Below are 21,858 nucleotides of genomic sequence, written 5' to 3'. Positions count from 1 at the left end.
AAAAGTTGTGGTTTTTTTTCACCTTTAATTGGGATGGGATAGTGGAGGACAGACTGGAAAACATTGGGAGCATAAAAAAATAATAGGATGTCGAGCCGGGAATTGAACTCAGGTCACTGTGAGCACCATGTCGGCACATAAACCATAAGACCAAAAAGTGTGGTTTAATTCATTTGTATCTTTCTGTTATTTCATCTGTGCTTTATGTTGTTATTTAATTTTAATTTGTTGTTAAAATGTTGTATATTTTATGCAGATGCACTCCTCTACAAATGATTCCACTATAAAATAAGGAATTCTTTCCGTATAGGCTCATCTTGTGAAATCATGTTCATAATATCGCAATTTATATCGCAGAAAAACAAAATACCGCTATGTCAGAGTTGCAATCTATTTTATCAGTTATATTGATACATTTACAGTATAGTACATTCAAAAAGTATTAAGGAAATTTGGTACCTAATGAGTTTTGTGTTACTGCAATTGAAAAATGATTGGAGAATTGTTTCCTGCTCCACTTTATGAAAATAACACAAGGGTGAAAATCCTTCCTTAAACTTACCAATGAGTTTTTTTTATTTTTAGTTGGACTAAATGGTGACCATTTGAAAAAAACAGGGCAGATCACATGGAGATTTTCCCCCCCTGAGATGCAATTATATTGTATGTTAAGGAAGGTTGTTATATCCCCTCCTCCCACACACAAAGTTTTTTAATTTTAAAACTTTTAAAAATAAATTTATGAGGTGTTTTTATTGGTGCCAATTATTATCAGTGCAATTAAGCAAAACTTCCCCCCAAGTTATAATTAATATTGCATCCCATTGTTCTCAGTGGTGCTTCTAATTATATACTCATTATTATAATTACAGTCAATTATTCTGATAAGCACAAATCAAAGGGATGTGTCATAAGTAAATAAATGGCAGTAATTCCAGCTATATTGTAGTTTAAATAGCCATTTTTTTAAATGCAGAAAATCAGTTCTATTTTCAGGATGCTATTTATACTAATTGTGTAATAAACCCTGCGCCCCTCCTGTCCAATCAGATAGATCTCATTGTAATGGTATGTCATTGTTCTCAGTGGTGATTCTAATTACATTATCATAACTATAATTGAAGTCAATTATGCTGATTTAATAAACAAGTTTTTTTATGTGATCTATCTGTCTGTCTGTCTGTCTGTCTGTGGGTCTGTCGGTCTGTACTTCTATCCATCCATCCATCCATCCATCCATCCATCCATCCATCCATCCATCCATCCATCCATCCATCCATCCATCCATCCATCCATCCATCCATCCATTCATCCATTTGTCTATACGTCTGTGTGTCTGTCTAGTTCTATGATTATCTGTCTGTCTGTCTGTCTGTCTGTCTGTCTGTCTGTCTGATATCTATCCATCCATCCATCCATCCATATCTGTCTGTGTGTCTATCTAGTTCTATGATTATCTGTCTGTCTGTCTGATATCTATCTATCTATCCATCCGTCCGTCCGTCCGTCCGTCTGTCTATATCTGCCTGTGTGTCTATCTAGTTCTATGATTATCTGTCTGTCTGTCTGATATCTATCTATCTATCTATCTGTCTGTCTGTCTGTCTGTCTGTCTGTCTGTCTGTCTGTCTGTCTGTCTGTCTGTCTGTCTGTCTGTCTGTCTGTCTGTCTATCTATCTATCTATCTATCTATCTATCTATCCATCTGTCCATCTGTCCATCTATCCATCTATCCTACGCACCTGTCAATAAGTTGTAAAGTAATTTTTATTTTATATTGGAAAAAAAGCTCAGATCTTTTTAGCACTAAGGCAATTTACTTGGATGCATTCATTATCATTACAAGTAAATTTTTGCCTAATTGGTAATTATTGTTTTATGCCGTTGTTCATGTTTGTGGTCTTAATTATACTCACAATACTTTAAATAAAGTCAATTATGTGGATAATTAAAAAAATGTGTATTAAGTAAATACAAGTAGCAAAACTAAAATTAATTATTAATGTTTTAGTGTAAATAGATTTTCTTTCATTGTTAATTGCTTATTCACATTATAACTTATTATATTTAAACAAAAACTCCTTTTAATTTGCATGCAGAAGAAAAAATATAAAAAATTATCTCATTATGATGATGTTATTGGTCTCAGTGGTGATTGTAATTGTACTGTTATGTCAGTATAAATACAGTAGTCAATTAAGCTGATTTTAATCACTGAATTCTGATCATTTTAAATCAGAGAAATGATAAATAAAATAGAATTATACATAAATAAATAAAATAATTGAAAAATAAAAAAATATTACAAAAAATTATATATATATATATATATATATATATATATATATATATATAATTTACTTAAGTAAATTAATTAATTAATAAGCACAAAAAATCTCTCTCTCTCTCTCTCTCTCTCTCTCTCTCTCTCTCTCTATATATATATATATATATATATATGTGTATTACTATTAAATAAAAACTAAATTAATTAATAAACACAAAAATAAATATTACAATAAAAAAATAGACTTTTTATTTACTTATTAAATAAATAAATAAATACATAAATGAAGAAAAGACAGCATAATGCTCATTTTTTGTTTTAATTTATTATATTTTATTTAGTTTTTAGTATGAAATGTGACCTGGGCAATGTTTGAATATATTGACAGGTTTTATATGTACGTGTGTTGATGACTCTCTTATTTGATGTTTTTGCTTCAGGCTTGGATTCGCTTTGTGCACCTTTCCTTTATTTAAATTTCAACAACGAAGGTAAGACTTCTGGCCCAAAAAAAGCCATTTTTTAATACACACATTCTTCCTGATATTAATGCCTCAAGCTGAACTGACTCATTCTATTGTATTTTCCTCTCAGCTCTTGCGTACGCATGCATGTCGGCCTTCATCCCTAAATATCTGTACAATTTCTTCCTGAAGGACAACTCCCATGTAATACAAGGTAAGGTTGTCTTTTCAGCCCACCATAAGGAATATATATAAAACAACACTTGATTGAGAGTATGCAGTTTTCACTACTGGCAAAAATAATAACCAGCATTTTAAAACATGCCCAATTTGTCTGTGTTGATATGACTTTGTATTTTCACTGTCACACATGATAAAAATTATAGTTATTTATAATCATTCTATAAATGTAGAGTTGAAGTCAGAATTATTAGCCTTGCTGAATTATTAGCCTCCCTGTATATTTTGATAAAAAACATACACTCACCGGCCACTATTTTAGCTACACCTGTCCAACTGCAAATTTCTAATCAGCCAATCACATGGCAGCAACTCAATGCATTTAGCCATGTAGACGTGGTCAAGATGATCTGCTGCAGTTCAAACCCAGCACCAGAATGGGGAAGAAAGGTGATTTATGTGACTTTGAACATGGCATGGTTGTTAATGCCAGACAGGCTGGTCTGAGTATTTCAGAAGCTGCTGATTTCTACGCACAATCATCTCTATGGTTTACAGAGAATGGTCCAAAAAAGAGAAACTATTCAGTGAGCGGCAGTTCTGTGCGCGCAAATGCCTTGTTGATGCCAGAGGTCAGAGGAGAATGGCCAGACTGGTTTGAGCTTAAGGAAAGGCAACAGTAACTCAAATAACCACTCGTTACAACCGAGGTATGCAGAAGAGCATCTCTGAACACACAACATGTCGAACCTTGAGGCAGATGGGCTACAGCAGCAGAAGACCACACTGGGTGCCACTACTGTCAGCTAAGAACAAGAAACTGAGCCTATAAGTCACATAGTCTCACCAAAATTGGACAATAGAAGATTGAAAAAAACATTTGATGAGTCTGAGTCTCCGTTTCTGCTGCGACATTCAGATAGTAGGGTCAGAATTTGGCGTCAACAACATGAAAGCATGGATCCATCCTGCCTTGTATTAACGATTCAGGCTGGTGGTGGTGGTGTAATGGTGTGGGGATATTTTCTTGGCACACTTTGGCCTATTAGTACCAATCGAGCATTGTGTCAACACCACAGCCTACCCTTTATGACCACAGTGTACCCATCTTCTGATGGCTACTTCCAGCAGGATAACGCACCATGTCATAAAGCGTGAATCATCTCAGACTGGTTTCTTGAACATGACAATGAGTTCACTGTACTCAAACGGCTTCCACAGTCACCAGTTCTCAAGCCAATAGAGCACCTTTGGGATGTGATGGAATGGGAGATTTGCATCATGGATGTGCAGCCGACAAATCTGCAGCAACTGCATGATGCTTTCATGTCAATGTGGACCAAAATCTCTGAGTAATAATTCCAGTATCTTGTTGAATCTATGCCATGAAAGATTAAGGCAGTTCTGAAGACAAAAGGGGGTCCAACCTGGTACTAGTAAGTTGTTTAATAAATTAAACAACATTATTAGTCTGTTGTGTTAGAAACAAAAAGACAGGATCCCACATTTTATCAAATTTTGCAGAGTTCCCAGAGGTGGCATGTCTAATTCTTTCCAAATGTAAAGTGGAGGTAAGTCCAAAAGGCCTAACATTTTCTTCCTGGAAACATTTCTTAGCTATGATCATGCCATACTGAACAGGTAACCCTATCAGTTCGGTTGAGCGTCTCCAGAAAATCCAAAAACCAAAAATTGCTATCATTGGGTCAGGAAGTAAAACACAAATGTACAAACAAAGAACTGGAATATTTCTAACAAAAAACACAGGACTAAAAGCTAATGCCATTTTTTAGAGTGCTTGTTTAATTGTGTTGCAGCTTTTTAAAAAAAAAAAAAAGTTGCAGTCATCAACACTTAGCTTGGAGCTTGACATTTGGTTCATGTTTGTTGTTGAGTTCTGCTAGCTCAGCTGTCGGCACTCCAGCAGCAGAAGTGCTTTGTGTTTTTGCTTTCTGACTGAGCTTTGAGCAAAATGTTTGTCCCGCCGTGGTATAAGGTGGCCAAAGTCTCCAAATGCTCTCATTCTTCCCTCCTGCAGAATATCTGACCGTCTTCTCTCAGATGATTGCGTTTCACGACCCCGAGCTCAGCAACCACCTCAACGAGATTGGATTCATACCTGATGTAAGTCCAGCCTGGAGATAAATATTTCAAAAACAAAAAAAAAAATCTAAATCAGATCAAAACTGAGCCGTGTTCCATAAAATCAGTAAATTGACTATACTGTCGAAAAAGAAACACTTGAATGTTATGAGTAATGTATATTAATGATAATAATTGTCTAATAATCTTGTATAATAGTAATAATAATAATAATAAAATTCATTCATTCATTCATTTTCCTTCGACTTAGTCTCTATTTCAGAGGTCGCCATAGTGGATTGAACCACCAACTATTCCAGCATATGTTTTACGCAGCGGACGCCCTTCCAGCTGCAACCCAGTATTGGGAATAATAATAATAATAATAATGATCATGCAATTGTTTATTTTAATTGCTGTTATAATAGTAATAACTATATTATTAGTATAGTTAATATAATATAATTATATTACAGTTTATAAATTATTTATTAGTAAATGATTGCTATTTTATAATAATAGAGGTACATTTATTATAATCAAATATCTAGAAAAATTCTCCTGTTCAAAGGCAAAGTGCATTACCTATTAGTTTGAACCAAATTGAGTTAAGACCTAAAATGGGTTTGTGACAACTGTTTTCTCTTGTGACTGAACAATTTTGTCGCGTTTTAGAGAAATTAAGCCACGAATCTACCATAAATCTAACATATTTGACTGGATGTGTAAAAAAAATTAAGTTAATGTGTTTTCTCAGTCTTTGTAAGGAAGAATTATAATAAACCAAAAAATAAGTATAATATAATATACACTACCGGACAAAAGTCTTGTCATCGATCTCAGTTAGAGCAACAAATAATGGCAGAAGGTAGATTTTTCCCATGAATCATCTGTTGAACTGCATCACAATCATCACAATTACTGCAGAATACCTATTGGAACCCGCATGGACCCTAGATTCTTAGAGAAATCAGTCAAGTTTGGTGAAGGAAAAATCATGGTTTGAGGTTACATTCAGTATGGGGGCGTGCGAGAGATCTGTAGAGTGGATGGCAATATCAACAGCCTGAGGTATCAAGACACTTGAGCAGGCCATTACATTACAAACCACAGGAGAGGGGAAATTCTTCAGCAGGATAGCACTCCTTCTCATACTTCAGCCTCATCATCAAAGTTCCTGAAAGCAAAAAAGATCAAGGTGCTCCAAGATTGGCCAGCCCAGTCACCAGAAATATTATTGAGAATGTAATGGTAAGATGACAGAAGATGCATTGAAGATAAATCCAAAGAATCTTGATGAACTCTGGGAGTCCTGCAAGAACACTTTCTTTGCCATTCCAGATGACTTTATTAAGTTATTTAAGTCGTTGCAGAGATGTATGGATGCAGTCGTTCAAGCTCATGGGAGTCATACACAATAGTAATTCTTTTTCCACTGCACCATAACTTTATATTCTATACTGTACATTATTTCTGTTAAGTGACAAGACTTTAGTCTAAGCAAAGTCAGACCTTACTGTCCTAATTAAATAATGAAAATCAATGCATGATCATATTTTATTAAGGTAAAATAAGCGTAATCTTGAGGCCTTTCATATAAGCCACTTCTGATACCAAATAATCAACTAAATGTTAAGTTATTATTTGGTGTTTCTAAAACTTGGATAGGCGACAAGACTTTTGTCAGGAAGTGTAATATAAAATAATATAATGCCATTTTAATTTATAATAATAATAATAATAATAAAATGCAATAATTATTTAAAGTAGTTTATGATAATATTATAATAAATCCTATATTTTCTGTACAACAATAATACACTATTATTTTATTCAGTTATTACCATCCATTGAAAAATAAGTATACAGTATATTAATTTACTAATTTAATATTAGTAATACACTTAATCATTAACAATTAATCTAGATATATTTTAATATATTGTATAATTTAGTATATGTATCATGATTATATTTAAATTTGATAATAGTTATTACAAATTAATATTTATAAGAGATAATTAAAATTAATTATTAGCTTTGTTCTAGTTTCAATTTACAGTAGTTTGTTTACCTCCAATTACATTAAGTAACTTTGATATATGTACCCTTAAATATATACAGTATGCTCAGGTTTGTCTATTAGTATTCACACTGTTCTCTTACACAGGATTTTTAAAGATGGAACGCCTATGAATATGTATTTAATTGACAGCAGATCCTCCCTAGAGTAATTGAAGAGATGTTTGCATTCTCATCCTGTCACACATCAGATCCATTGACAGGACACACACACACACACACACACACACACACACACACACACACACACACCGTTGACCCTGAGATTTGAGCACTGGCCAAGCTTTTAGCAAACACACACACACACACACACACACACCATGCCCCTTCTTTATTTTTTAAAATGCTGGCTTGATGTCTTTCTACACTGACGGATAGATAGGTGACCTCCACACTGAAATCCTGCAATTGAGGATCCAAATAAAAGATGAGTTGAAGGAATCTAGACCGAATTGCTCTTTGATGCCCGGGGAGTGAACCGTTCTGTTCGGCCTCTCGACAGCTGCTGTTGTGGTGCGAAAAGAAGCAAGAAGCAAAAAGAAAAGTCACGAGAAGATGAAACCACTGCCAAGCTGGAGTCTCTGAGAAGACCATTATATTCGTTTAACCCTGCCACCATTCCCTATGCATTTGATCTGGAAGCGTTTTTCATGTCAGCACAATCCCAATGTCACCTTGTCCGTGTTCATAGCGATTCATTTCTTTATCTGCAACAAAAGTGGGCCTTGTTAACAATCGCATCAGGGGCTAGTTGTGTAAAGAGCTTAGAATAGGCTTAAAAAAGATAGCCATATGTTTTTTCCTACACAATCTCACAACAATTTGTAACCTTTTGATTTAGTGGCTAAAGGCTGGTTTATACTTCTGCGTCAAGTGATCGGCGTGACCCATGGCCGCGACTGTCTTGCGTGTAGTCCTTCATTTATACTTCTGTATTCTGTTTGTGTTGCTCTGTAATAACACTTCCAAAACCTAGCTGGCAGTAGGTTTTTATGTTCCTCTGTGTCGAGTTTCTTCGCTGGTGTTTTTTTTTTTTTTTGATTGCTATCTTAATGTACAAGTAGCTCAAACTCGGTCATTCAGAGGCTGGAACCGGCGGATGTGCAACAACTTTAATTATAAGGTAAACATAAAACAACAGTTTCCATCTAGAGCTACTTCACGGGACTCGACACTCGACACTCAACACTCGCTCCAACGGGTTCACGCGGCTCACGTCCTGCCCTCACAAGCCAACCAATACAATACAATACAATTGTTTGTATTTTATGTTGGTTTTTCTTATTTATACACAGCGAGTGTACACACATAAATATTAACTATTATTTTGGATGTGATTAATCGTATGACAACACTAGTTTATAGTCATATTTGTCTTCATTGGTGTGAACTTGGCTTTATTCTAGGATCTTTATGCCTGTTGCGAGATGTTTCAAATTATTTTTATTTCAATTATTTACAATATCAACATATATACATTAATTACTTCTTTATAATATAACAAAAGAATATAAACTTAATCATTCTACAACACAAATGTGACAATAAAAATGATTTGATTTTGATTATTGTTATTTTTTTTTAATACATCATTTAAAAAAGTTTTTATTTCCCTAATACTTTAGGGAATATTAATGGCCTTTTTTCACTCTGTTATTATCAAGCTGTCTTTGAGGCATGAACACGTCTTGACGGATGCGAGTTCAGGATTTTACTCAGTTCAGTAAGGTCTGCATGAGCACTATTATATTTGGCAGAATAGGGCCCAAAATTCACAGCAAAGTGACCTAGTTTTGTGTCCTGCTTCATACTGGTGTTCAGATTATGTTGAATAGGCCTGCTCTTTGCCAAAACTAACAGCTTTTCGTAAGGCTTTGCTTTCAAAGCAGTTGAATTTCCCATTTAAAATAGCAAATGTAAATTGGGTGATGTTTGTTATGATGTATTTGAGTAAATGAATAGTTTTATTTAGCAAGGAAGCATCAAATTGATTAAAAGTAATAATAATTCTATTTCAAATGAAAACTAAATATACTTTTCATCAAAAAATCCTTTAAAAAAAGCAGAAAAACTAGTGTAGCAGAAAAACGGTTTATACTAATCAGAAATGTATTTAAAATAGCATATTAAAATGATCGTGTGACATTGAAGACCGAATTAATGATGCTGAAAATCAAAAGAGAAAACGGCTATTTTAAATTCTGATATTATTTTTAAAGAATGCAGTTTGCTGTGCTTGCGAAATATCACTGAAAACATAAGAAGGCTGACGGACAAGACTTCAAATCCTACATCCAATGAAAATTCAGTTTGAGTTCACAAACAAAATGAATAATATAGCTTATCATAGAAAAATAAAAAATAAAATGTGTAGTAGCAGACTAGACTACTAGAGTTTGAATGCTTTATTCTTAGAATATGATCCTGTCATTTAAGCCCCTTCTGGTCCACTTTTTGGGAGAAGTCCTACTTTTTGCTCTGTTTTTCATCAAATGTATGCAGTCCTGGTGTGAATAAGACCTGATATATCCTTATACAGTTAAAGTCAGAATTATTAGCCCTCCGGAATTATTAGCCTCCTTGTATATTTATTTTCTCAATATCTGTAAAACAGAAAGAAGATTTTTTTTCCATCACATTTCTAAACATAATAAACTACAGCACAGATTACATGTACAGGTAGCCTGACTGCCATTAGGTACCGAAATTAGATCCTCAGACCTCTTGTGAGACCATATGCTAGTGCGATTGGCCCTGGGTTCCTCCTAATGCATGACAATGCTAGACCTCACGTGGCTGGAGTGTGTCAGCAGTTCCTGCAAGATGAAGGTATTGATTTAATGGACTGGCCCGCCCGTTCCCCAGACCTGAATTCAATTGAGCACATTTGGGACATCATGTCTCGCTCCATCCACCAATGCCATGTTGCACCACAGACTGTCCAGGACTTGGCGGATGCTTTAGTCAAGATCTGGGAGGAGATCCGTCAGGAGACCATCCGCCATCTCATCAGGAGTATGCCCAGGGAGGGAGGTCATACAGGCACATGGAGACCACACACACTACTGAGCCTCATTTTGACTAGTTTTAAGGTCATTACATAAAAGTTGGATCAGCCTGTAGTGTGTTTTTCCACTTTAATTTTAAGCATGACTTCAAATCCAGACCTCCAACGGTTAATAAATGTCTTTTCTATAGATAAATTTTGTGTTATTTTGTTGATAGCACATTCTACTGTAAAGAACAAAATAATTAATGGGGTGCTATATATCTGTTTGTATGTTTCAAAAGCTTGGGACATAACCAGAACATATGAGTAGTGGTAGCAGGTGATTGTGAGCACCCACCACGTGCAGTGCTAACATTTGGCTACATTTTAAAAAATTTAGATTTAGTAAAATGTATCCTATGGAGAACGTTATATTGAACAAACACATGTCTAGCACAGAGTGAGGATGAATGCATCTGAGTCAAAGCATCCGCCCGTTCTAGATCTGAAAATTCTGTGCTCAAATCACTTTGCCATGCTTCACGAATAAACTCCAAGTTCTGTGGATTTAAAGATGTAATAACTGAAAATATACTTGAAATGTGCCCTGCCTTGCGCGTTCAATTCAAGCAAATTCTTTATGGGCGATGTAGGGGGTATTTCTGGGAAGGAAACAAATACCTTCTTGAAGAGACTCCTAATCTGCAGATATCTAAAAAGTTGAGATCTAGGTAATGCAACGCGACGTACAAGCTCTTCAAAAGAGCAGAAAGTATTATTTAAAGGGCACCTACTTTACCCCTTTTTCAAGATTTAAGAGAAGTCTTTTGTGTCTCCAGAATGTGTCTGTGAAGTTTCAGCTCAAAACACCCATCAGATTATTTATCATACTTTACAGAATATTGGAATTTTCTGCTCTGAACACAATGTAGCTGTTTTTGTGGCCTGTGCCTTTAATGCTCGTTCTCCCCGCCCACTGTTCCCACATGCCTGTAAGAATGTATGTCAATCTCTGCCTCGGCTGCGTCAGATAAACAAGCAGCAGAGTGACAGACGTGAAGGAAGCAGATCTCACATTTGTGAGAAATACTACAGTGAGAACTTTCCCAATGATTGTTTGATGTATTTGTTGTGGGGTTAATTCAAGCCTTTCTGCAACGATAAGTCACACACAATGTCGTTACAAAGTTCACGCGCATGCAAATTTTTGGCATGCAAATGTGACAGGAGACAGATTAATATCCACTGGTATATGGATATCTGTTATGTTAATGTACAAAATAAACCTGATTTAACGTCCACAAACCGGGATTGAAGCGTCTTCTTTTATTATTGTAAAGACATGCGGCTGTGGTGATGAATTACAGCGATTTTACCACGTTTACTTTATTACAAACATGCACTGTTTTAAAAATGTTTTAAACTTGTAAAACTCATTCTTGATCACATTTTATGATGATTGATGATCACAGAGCGCTGAACAGATCTTTTAATCCCAGTTGCTTTGCGCATGTCCTGTCTTGTTAATATGATTATGTTACTACAGAGACATGTTAATACGTGGTTATCAATCAATTCAGTGGGCGGGGAAACAGCACTGCAACATCACGTTGCGTTGGGCCTCAAAATGGGAGGGATATGGATCCTATTTTAAGGTCAGGAAATAAAAAAATAGACTTATTGTCTTTACATCGCCCTAATATGACTGTGGACACACTATACCAACACACAGGTCTGTCCAAACAGCTTACAAAAGCTGATTTTCATCATACGTGCCCTTTAAGTATAAATCTTTTTAAAAGCTAATTCCCCTTTCCTCCCATACACAAAAGTAGAGTCCATGTAAGATGGTGGGAATAAACAACAGGACCCATAATGAAAGCTGACTGTACACCAAAATGTCTTCTAAATTGGGCCCAAATTTTAAAGGTGTGAGTCAATACAGGATTAGGGGAGGAGATATAGTTATTTAGAGAGATTGAAGAACAAACCAGGGAACTAAGTTTGAATTTAGAGCAAGATTCTTCCCCTTGTATCCACAAAGGGGTATTTTAGGGATCCACACTAGATAACCAGCATATTACTTTCTGAATATTACTTGCCCAATAATCCAGCATTTTTTACATTGTACATTTATAAATCCTATATATTTTAATATCCTACAGTTTTCGCAAGCTTCTAACTACAACTGTAGAGGAGTAGCTGCAACCGTGCAGGTTTGTGACACAGTTTCCGAATGTACATTGGAACGACGGAACGTGAAACACCTAATCGCTGAGCTATAATTGTAACTACAGAACTTGCGACCTTAGTTGGCTACTAATGGTTTTTGGGAAATGCACCCCTGAGCAGGAGAGACCCAAGCCTGTCCTCTCATTTCTGCCCAAGAAAGCCCTCAGAGGCCAAACCACCAATCAAGCGGCCAAAAATGGATTATACATCCCAGCTGAGCAGAACTGTGTGGGGAAAGAGGAGTGTTGGAACAGGTGCTGCAAGGAGACGTTCATTACACTCCCACACACGTCTCACACACACACACACGCCTGAATCACAAGTACGCTTCCCTCAGATGAATTGAACAATCACTGAGCTGCTTTATTGGGAATTATGAAAGAGCCCGTGCTGTTTATTCATGTATTAATCACATTGTTGCTCATGGAGAAATGGCTTTTTTGTGCGCGACAGTGAATGTTCTTTGTCTCTTTTTCTTTCAGCTGTACGCGATCCCATGGTTCCTTACAATGTTCACACGTAAGTAATGAGTCGTGCTGACTGTAGATCTCTGGATGATGTTGAGGATAATATTACTTTCCTTTTTTATTCTAGTTTATTTTTTAAGTAATATTAGTATTTGTTTTGTTAGTATTATTAATATTTTTGCTAATCATAATAAGACCAAATGCCCTTTGGGATTAAACTAACTAACTGACTAACTAACTAACTGACTAACTCACTAACTAATTACTAATAACTGATGTCTTTTATCTTTGCCATGGTGACAGTACATAATGTTTTATTTATTTATTTGTTTGTTTGTTAGTTTTTCTGAAGTAAATAACATTAACTGGCATTTTTAAAATAATAAGCCTTGTTGGACTAATTCTTAATTAAATGTTCTCATTGCATTGTTTGATGTTGATAAATGCATGAGAATGAAACAATAATAAATAATAAGATTTATTTAATAATAAATAGAAAGGACTGAAAAAAATTAATAAAATAAAAATACTGTCATGGTGCAGTATTGCGGTACACATAATAATAATAATAATAATAATAATAATAATAATAATATATTTTAAAACATCATTATTATTATTATTATTTGTATTTATATTTTTTGCTAATACTAATACTGAATTTCCTTTGGGATTAATAAAGAAAAATCTAACTATAACTAACTAACAATGGATTGAATATATATTCATATTTATATTTATTTATTTATTTATTTATTTTCTGACATGAATAACATTTAGACACCAGCATTTCCAAAATAATAAGCCTTGATAGACTAATTCTGCATTAACATACTTTATTTTCGTATTTTATTTTGTGGTAAACCTGCCCAGTAGTAAGAGCAATAACAACAACAACAACAACAATAAAAAATTTTTATTATTCTTAATAAAAAGCAATGGCTTTTCAAATAGTAATAATAATAATGTTATTTATTTTTTTAATTAATAGGTCATTAATTATAATTTTTTTAATTATTACAGATATTTAAGGATACTCAATATGAAAGTATCAAATTGAAAAAAGGTGTAAAAATGATATTTTTATTAATAATATTGCTGCTATTATTATTGTTGCTGTTGTTATTGACATTAAGCAATCCATTACTATATTTTTAAAAATACACACATATTGTTATTATTTTTAATAATGTCATTAAAATAGTCTTTCGCTGCCTGTAAACATGGATGTTTCCAGTTCTAGAATTTAGCAATGCTCAATATATCAACAGTTTGGATGCAGAATGCCTATTCATGTGCAGCTGTTGCAGTGCAAAGGCTCAAACTGGACCCTCAGGAAGTCATTTCTTGTCTCATTTCCTTGGCAGACGTGTTTCCACTGCACAAGATCTTCCACCTGTGGGATACTCTGCTTTTGGGAAACTCCTCGTTCCCGTTCTGCATCGGTGTAGCTATCTTACAGCAGCTGAGAGACCGTCTGCTTGCCAACGGCTTCAATGAATGCATACTGCTCTTCTCTGACCTGCCTGGTAAGAGTCGCAAACATGCACTTTCACACATTTTCATCTCAGTATGCTATTTTTTTTCCCCCCTGGCAAGTCTTAAGGTTTCTAGTTACAGAAATGGTTGTCATGAGCATCTCTGACCCAACAAACTGTTGCGAATGGAGTTTAGTTAACCCTCATTCATAAGGGGCAAGTTGTTGAGAATTCAATATGATAGTGTAACAGATTGTGAAAAAAATTGTTTTGCAGTTAAGTGTGCATGAATTTGCATTGCAAATGAATATTTCTACATAGTGCATTGAGATTTTATAATTTTTTTTTAAAGGGCTCCTATTTGACCTCTTTTACAAGGTGGAAGATAAGTCTTTGGTGTCTCCAGAATGTGTCTGTAAAGTTTCAGCTAAAATACTCATCAGATTATTTATTATACTATACAGAATATGCTCAATTTGGACTCAAATCTGTTTTTTTGTAGCCTGTGCCTTTAAATGCAAATGAGCTGTTTATCCCCGCCCACTGTTCCCACGTTCCTGCGTTACATCAGATAGACAGCAGTCAGTGACCACATGGATAAAGCAGAGATCCAGTTTATTAGTCAAAAACACCATGTACGTTTATTTAATGTATTTGTAGTGGAGTTTATTCAAGCCTTTCTGAAACAATGAGTCCCACACATCTTTTAATTCCAGCTTTAATTCCAGTTTCTTTGCCAATCTTGTTCTGTGGATAGTTTTAAATGTGTTACTACGGAGAAAGTATTGTTTCTATAGGTTAATATTTGCCTGTCAGTCAGTTTGGTGGGTTGTAATTTTCTATGTAATTTTAGGGTCAATATTTAGGGATGCATGATATATCGGTGACCATATCGTTATCGGTCCGATGTCAAAATTAGACCGATATCTTTAAGTCAATCTCAAAACACTTTTTCGGACATTATATATTTTTATACTGTAACACGTTTTATTCAAGAACATTTGAGCTGGTTTCAGTTCTTAGTTCTTTCATTTTATTTAAAATTTATTTATCTAACTTTGTTAATTAAATCTCATTTTGTTTTTTAACCTATTATTTTGATGCAACAGTCAAGTTACATGTTAATTTGCTATGCGAAGAAAAGAAAATAGTTTATTTTTGGCATGCTGATTTATATGAAATTGTGAATATATCTATATAATAACCTTGCCATTTTGAAATTATAGCTTTTTTCACATTGAGAAAGAGGCTATTCAGTTCATAAGATCAGTTCAAACTTTATTGAAGTTTTTAAAATTAAGTCAGTTGTTTACTGTATAGAACATTTGGATATATTTATAATTATCGGCTATAATATATCGGCTATCGGCCTCCAAATCTTAAGAGTTATCAGTTATCGATATCGGCCAAAAAATCCATATCGATGCATCCCTATCAATATTATTAGCCCCTTTAAGAAAGACTTTAGCAAAATAAATTAGTATTAAAACTATTATGATTAAAAATAGGTTGAAAAAAATCTCACCATTAAGCAACGCTGGTTATATTTAAAAGAATTCACATTTCACAGGAAGGCTAGTAGTTTTGTATGTTGATAATGTAAATGATTGAATAAGAAATTAAGCTACAAAATGCATTTTTGCAGGGTGAAATGTCTGCTATTATTCCAACCATGGCGACAGCAAAATGATGCACACTCTTGTGGTTGCGCACACCGCTGTCAAACAATGCGCTTTATTCCCATAAGCCTCTGGACGCCTCATAAGCCTCAGTTGAGACTTGTTTGCGATGAGCTCAGGATAAGTTTGTGGTTTTTTGCGTGTGGTATTCTGGCCTGACGGGTGGCTCTCCAGGTTTGGGGACGCCTCTGCTCTTCCTCTGGCATCTGCTCTCCGTGAATCCCTGAGGTCGCTGTCAACACAGAGCCCGCGCGGCGTGGCTGAAGTGATGGACGATGATTGAGGCTAATGTGAGGGAATTAGCTGAGAGCATTGAGCGCTGCAGGAGCGCTGATGGTGTGTACACTCAAGCACACAATGCTGGGATTACCTCCCAAAATAATGTGGAAAATATGCTGCTGCTGCTACGGTGGTTGAAAGCAGAATTCCTCAAACTTGTTGCTGTGCTTCTCGGGTCAAAACACTAGGATGTTTTGGTAGTGAGGTGTGTGTGTGTGTTTTGTGTGTGCATGTTTAAACAAGATTTAAAGAAAAGAACAGGAAAGCAGGATTTAAATGTCTTATTCATATTTAATTGGCCATAGATATGCATGCATCTCATATTGCTTTTCCATCCCAGTACAGTTTTTTACATGAAATACACATTGTGCAAAAAATGTCAGATAGCTGATGCATAGTTTTATGAGAATGATAATTAATTTCACAATAAATCAACCAAAAAAAAAACGAAACTAATATTTTTAGAGTATCTGGCCTCATTCTTAAATATAAAAAGCACTTATATTACTCTCTCAGCTACATTGAGTCCAGTTTTGTACATAAATAAACATTGTTGATGACTGAAAGCAGATAGCTGATGCATGGTTTATGAGAATGATAATTATTTCACTGCAAATACAACAACAAAAACATTTTTATAACATTTTTACCATATTTTTAGAGTATCTGCTCTCATTCATAAATGGAAAAAACACTCATAGGGCGCACTCACACTATGCTATCCGAACCGTGCCCAGTTTCCCGGTTCGTTTGAGTAGTGCGAGTTCTCTTAATCGGCCTCAGGCGCGGTTCAGTTAGCCGGCCCTGGCATGGTTGGAAGAGGTGTGAGGTTCACTTGGGCTTTGGCGCGGTACGTTTGTAGTGTGAGTGCAAAGCGTGCCTGAACCCGAAACTGAAGGCGAGACGTAACTTTTTTAAGGGACTGTTTCATATGGATTTATTTATCATTCTTACTGTTCAATGAACGCGAACTGTCATTGTTTATTAAAGACGCAAACCCCTCACTGCACGACAGCTGCACCTTCAGCAAACCTCCTAATACGTGCAGCACGAGGACTTTTATGATTGTTTATGAGCGTCAAAAGTGGGTGATCTGTTCGGCGAAATATTTGACTGTGTGTCACTGCATATCAAACGACTAAAATGATATGACTAAAGAAAGAGCGCTTCTCTTCTGTTAAACTGTACAGCGCGTCATCGATGACGTAAGCATGCTCAGGCTCGAATGCAATGTGAGTGCAGGCCGTCGGGAAAGAGGGGAGGGGGGACAAGCGTGCTTCGGCATGGTTCAAGGCAACTGTACGTAGTGTGAGTACGCCCATATTTGCGCTTTCAACTAAATTCTGCAGATTCTGTGGATTTTGTTTTACTTTGAATATTATTATTATTAGCATTGACTGAAATCCCATTTATAGCGCATAATCAAGTAAGTTGTCTTAAATTCAACCTCAAATTGTAGTTTTCACCATCATCGTCCTCATCATCAACAGCCAGTTTAGATAAATCCCATACAAGAGACATTTTTAACATCATGAATTTGATGCTTTTTCCATCCTTTTTTGATTTGACGGGATATAATTGGTTCTGAAGATCATTGGCTTTTTTTAAACAATCTGCCAGAATATGGCTTCTATTATTGGCCAATACGTCAGTACACCTCTGAAAATACTAAAACTAAAAATAAAAATTTTAATTAGCTAAATTGAATTTATTAAAAACAAATATCTAATACGCGTCACGGTGGTGCAGTGGGTAGCACAATAGCCTCACAGCAAGAAGGTTGCTGGTTCGAGCCTTGGCTGGGTCAGTTGGCATTTCTGTGTGGAGTTTACATGTTCTCCTTGTGTTCGCGTGGGTTTCCTCCGAGTGCTCCGGTTTCCCCCAAAAATCCAAAGACATGCTCTATTGGTGAATTGGTTAAGCTAAATTGTCTGTAGTGTATGTGTGTGAATGAGTGTGTATGGATGTTTCCCAGTGATAGGTTGCAGCTGGAAGGGCATCCGCTGCATAAAACATTTGCTGGAAATGTTGTCGGTTCATTCCACTGTGGTGACCCCAGTTTAATAAAGGGACTAAGCTGAAAAGAAAATGAATGAATGAGTGAAATATCTAATAGACCTAACCTTAAAACCTAACCCTAACCCTAACCTCTAATCTGAAATAAAAATAAAAATCTAAAAAATAAAAGCAAACATTTAATAATAGCATAAAACTACTAAAAACAATTATAATTTTTCAAATCAGCGGTGTCAGTGGTTGGCTAATATCTTGAGATCACATGACCAGCTCATTCTTGAATTCAAAAATATAAGCGGAAATACACTACCTGACCCAAGTCTTGTCGTCTATCCAAGTTTCAGGAACAACAATATTAACTTGACTTCTAGTTGATCATTTGCTATCAGAAGTGGCTTATATGAAAGGCAAAGGCCTCTAGATTATGCTCATTTTACCAAAATTAAATATGTCATGGTGCATATTAAAATTAATATAAAGTCATGGTGCAGTGGAAAAATAATGAATATTGTGTATGACTCCCATGAGCTTGGAGGACTGCATCCATACATCTCTGCAATGACTCAAATCACTTATTAATAAAGTCATCTGGAATGGCAAAGAAAGCGTTCTTGCAGGACTCCCAGAGTTCATCAAGATTCTTTAGATTCATCTTTCATGCCTCCTCCTTTATCTTACCCCAGTCATGCTCAATAATGTTCATGTCTGGTGACTGGCCTGGCCAATCCTAGAGCACCTTGACCTTCTTTGCTTTCAGGAACTTTGATGTGGAGGCTGAAGTATGAGAAGCAGCGCTATCCTGCTGAAGAATCCTGTGGTTTGTAATGTAATGGGCAGCACAAAAGTCTTGATACTTCAGGCTGTTGATGTTGCCATCCACTCTGCAGATCTTTCGCACGCCCCCTTACTGAATGTAACCCCAAACCATTTTTCCTTCGTTAAACTTGACTGATTTCTGTAAGAATCTTGGGTCCATGTGGGTTCCAATAGGTCTTCAGCAGTGTTTGTGATGATTGGGATGCAGTTCAACAGATGAATCATAGAAAAAATCGCCACTTTTCCAAATGATCAACTAGAAGTTATTATTTGTTGCTCTTACAGCTGGGATCAACAACAAGACTTTTGTCAGGTAGTGTATATCTCAGCTCAAACTCTGGTGTGTTTCAGGGATTTTTTTTGCTCAGTAAGCTGTTTCTCTAGCCAGAAATTATTTATTTATTTTGTGTGTAGGAAGATAAATATGAAACATAAACACTTCTTATTGCAACTGCTTGTAATTTGTAAAATTCAGTTTGCCGAGTCAAGTGTTGTCATTGAGAGATGTGTAATTTTACAAGATACTTGATTCTGTCAGGCGGATGAATTTTAACCAAATCAGCTTTAACATCAGCAAAAAAAAGCATCGCACCAGTAATCACAGAGAAATGTGCCATAGACACAGCAGCCCGCGAGACACACCATTACTCCGTCCTGTCAGGAGACAAAGATCCAGCTGGAAGCCAAGCACAAATCACATTTTGACAAAAAGAGGATCTGACTACAAGTGGCTAATAAGCATCTGTCACTGACAAGACTGGAAATAGCTTCAGAAATGTTACAGGACGTTCCTCCATCAGTTACTGGTTGGCAGCAGAAGAACCATGAGTTTGATCACTTCCTGCAGCCAGATTAACTAGTAGTGCTGTTTTGCAGCTGTCAGACCATGCCAAAACCTGTTAGTCAGTGTTACATCACGGTAATCTACTGGGCTCTATAAGTATCTGCAGTCTGACATTAAGCGTCATGCTGTTGACCTTTGAAATGAGGATATTTCTGTAGGAATGTTGAAGAATTGGCGTAACGCTTTAAAATAATGATCCATTAGTTATTGTATTTACTAACAGTATTTACTAAACTCATATTCATCTTTATTAATGCTAGTTAATAAAAATAAAGCTGTTCATTAGTTCTTGCTAACTCACAGTGCTTTAAAGGTATCGTGAAATTATATGTATGCTAGTTTTAAGGATAGTGTGCTCCAAAACAGTGACAAAATTCATCTTTGGAAGATATGAATTTGATATAAACACCCAAAGCTTACAGTTTGTCACTTCCCCTAAACGGATCAAAGATTTTGTTTTTTTTGCTATCAGAAGTGGCTTATATAAAAGGCAAAGGCCTTTAGATTATGCTTATTTTACCAAAATAAAATATGATCATGCTTTGATTTTTAATGATTTAATTAGGACAGTAAGGTCTGACTTTGCTTAGACAAAAGTCTTGTCACTGAACAGAAATAATGTACAGTATAAAATATAAAGTCATGGTGCAGTGGAAAAAGAGTTAATATTGTGTATGACTCCCATGAGCTTGGCCGACTGCATCCATACATCTCTGCACTGACTCAAATAACTTTAGTTCATCTAGATACTTTAAATTCATCTTCAATGCCTCCTCCATTTTACCCCAGACATGCTCAAGAATGTTCGTGTCTGGTGACTGGGCTGGCCAATCCTTCTTTGCTTTCAGGAACTTTAATGTAGAGGTTGAAGTATGAGAAGGAGCGCTATCCTGCTAAAGAATTTGCCCTTTCCTGTGATTTGTAATGCAATAGGCAGCTCTTTATTAATAAATGCCATAATTTTTTAGATGTAATATCAACATATTTGGACAGATATAGTACAGTATCATGGTATAACCTTTGATTTCAGGCTTAGTATGCTGTGATATATTTTTTGAATTCTAGAGTCCATATCTGTGCCAGTTTTCATTATCAGGTCAATACATTTTAATGTTCGGTTTTGCATTCAACAGCTCAGACACAAGGTCAACATTAAACAGAATGAGTCATTGGTACTGCGCATGTCAATCTCCCATTCGCTGCAGAAAAAGAATCGCATAATACAGTGTCATGTTGAAGCACCATTGTTTTACCAACTACGGTGACTGTACCATGGTACTCCTGCAGTACTTTTACAAAGCTCAGCTAGTTTCCTAGGTTGGATTTTATCCATCAGAGAAAAACTTAGAGAGAATTATTTACAAACATGTCATATTATTTCTCTCCGGGGAAGTGAGAAAATGTTGCCTGCGTTTTTTTTTTGTTTGTTTTTTAAAGGCATATGCAGAGCATCTGTATTCACAAAACAGGGAATTTGTTTCAAAGCAGCGTTTTTGTCAGCTTACTGACTAGTAGCATTATGCTGTGAAAAATCCACAAACACTCAAGCACTCAGAGAATTAAACTCCTTTGAAAGTTTTGCTTTTGAAGCAGAGGATGGGGTTTTTTATTCGCAGGTTGAACGGAGGTCTCCAGGGATTGGCATCCCTTCTCTTTTCTGTCTGTAATTGTGACAGCAGTGTAATTAACACGGCGTGGGGCGGTAGTTCCTGGCGAACGTGGATGAGCGAGCAGACACTTATGTTCGAGAAGGTCACGGCTGTCATTTCTTTCACCGCATGCTGTCAGTGTGGAGCCAGATCAGTCTCAAAAAGAATGCATTTACAAAATAAAATTCATACACAATTCACATACTCAAAACACAATTCCTAAGTACACAAATAAAAAACACAATGTATATATACACAAAACATAATTCGTAAATTCAAAACACAGTTCATAAATACACAAATCCAATCTCATT

At 35.7% G+C, this 21,858-nt stretch overlaps 1 protein-coding gene across 1 annotated transcript in view; it reads left to right on the top strand.

Moving 5' to 3' along the window:
- The window catches only part of tbck (TBC1 domain containing kinase), a 99,285-nt gene that overhangs the window by 34,650 nt on the left and 42,777 nt on the right, over window positions 1-21,858 (top strand). The window contains exons 18-22 of the mRNA XM_056456576.1: window positions 2,728-2,778; window positions 2,882-2,965; window positions 4,970-5,055; window positions 12,799-12,835; window positions 14,151-14,312. Coding sequence (XP_056312551.1) covers window positions 2,728-2,778; window positions 2,882-2,965; window positions 4,970-5,055; window positions 12,799-12,835; window positions 14,151-14,312 — 420 coding nt within the window. The remainder of the gene's footprint in view (window positions 1-2,727; window positions 2,779-2,881; window positions 2,966-4,969; window positions 5,056-12,798; window positions 12,836-14,150; window positions 14,313-21,858) is intronic.

The sequence above is a fragment of the Danio aesculapii genome, chromosome 1, assembly GCF_903798145.1.
Source record: "Danio aesculapii chromosome 1, fDanAes4.1, whole genome shotgun sequence".
Classification (NCBI taxonomy): Eukaryota; Metazoa; Chordata; class Actinopteri; order Cypriniformes; family Danionidae; genus Danio; species Danio aesculapii.
The sequence above is the reverse complement of the archived record's forward strand: the minus strand, read 5'-3'. Positions and strand labels throughout refer to the sequence as shown.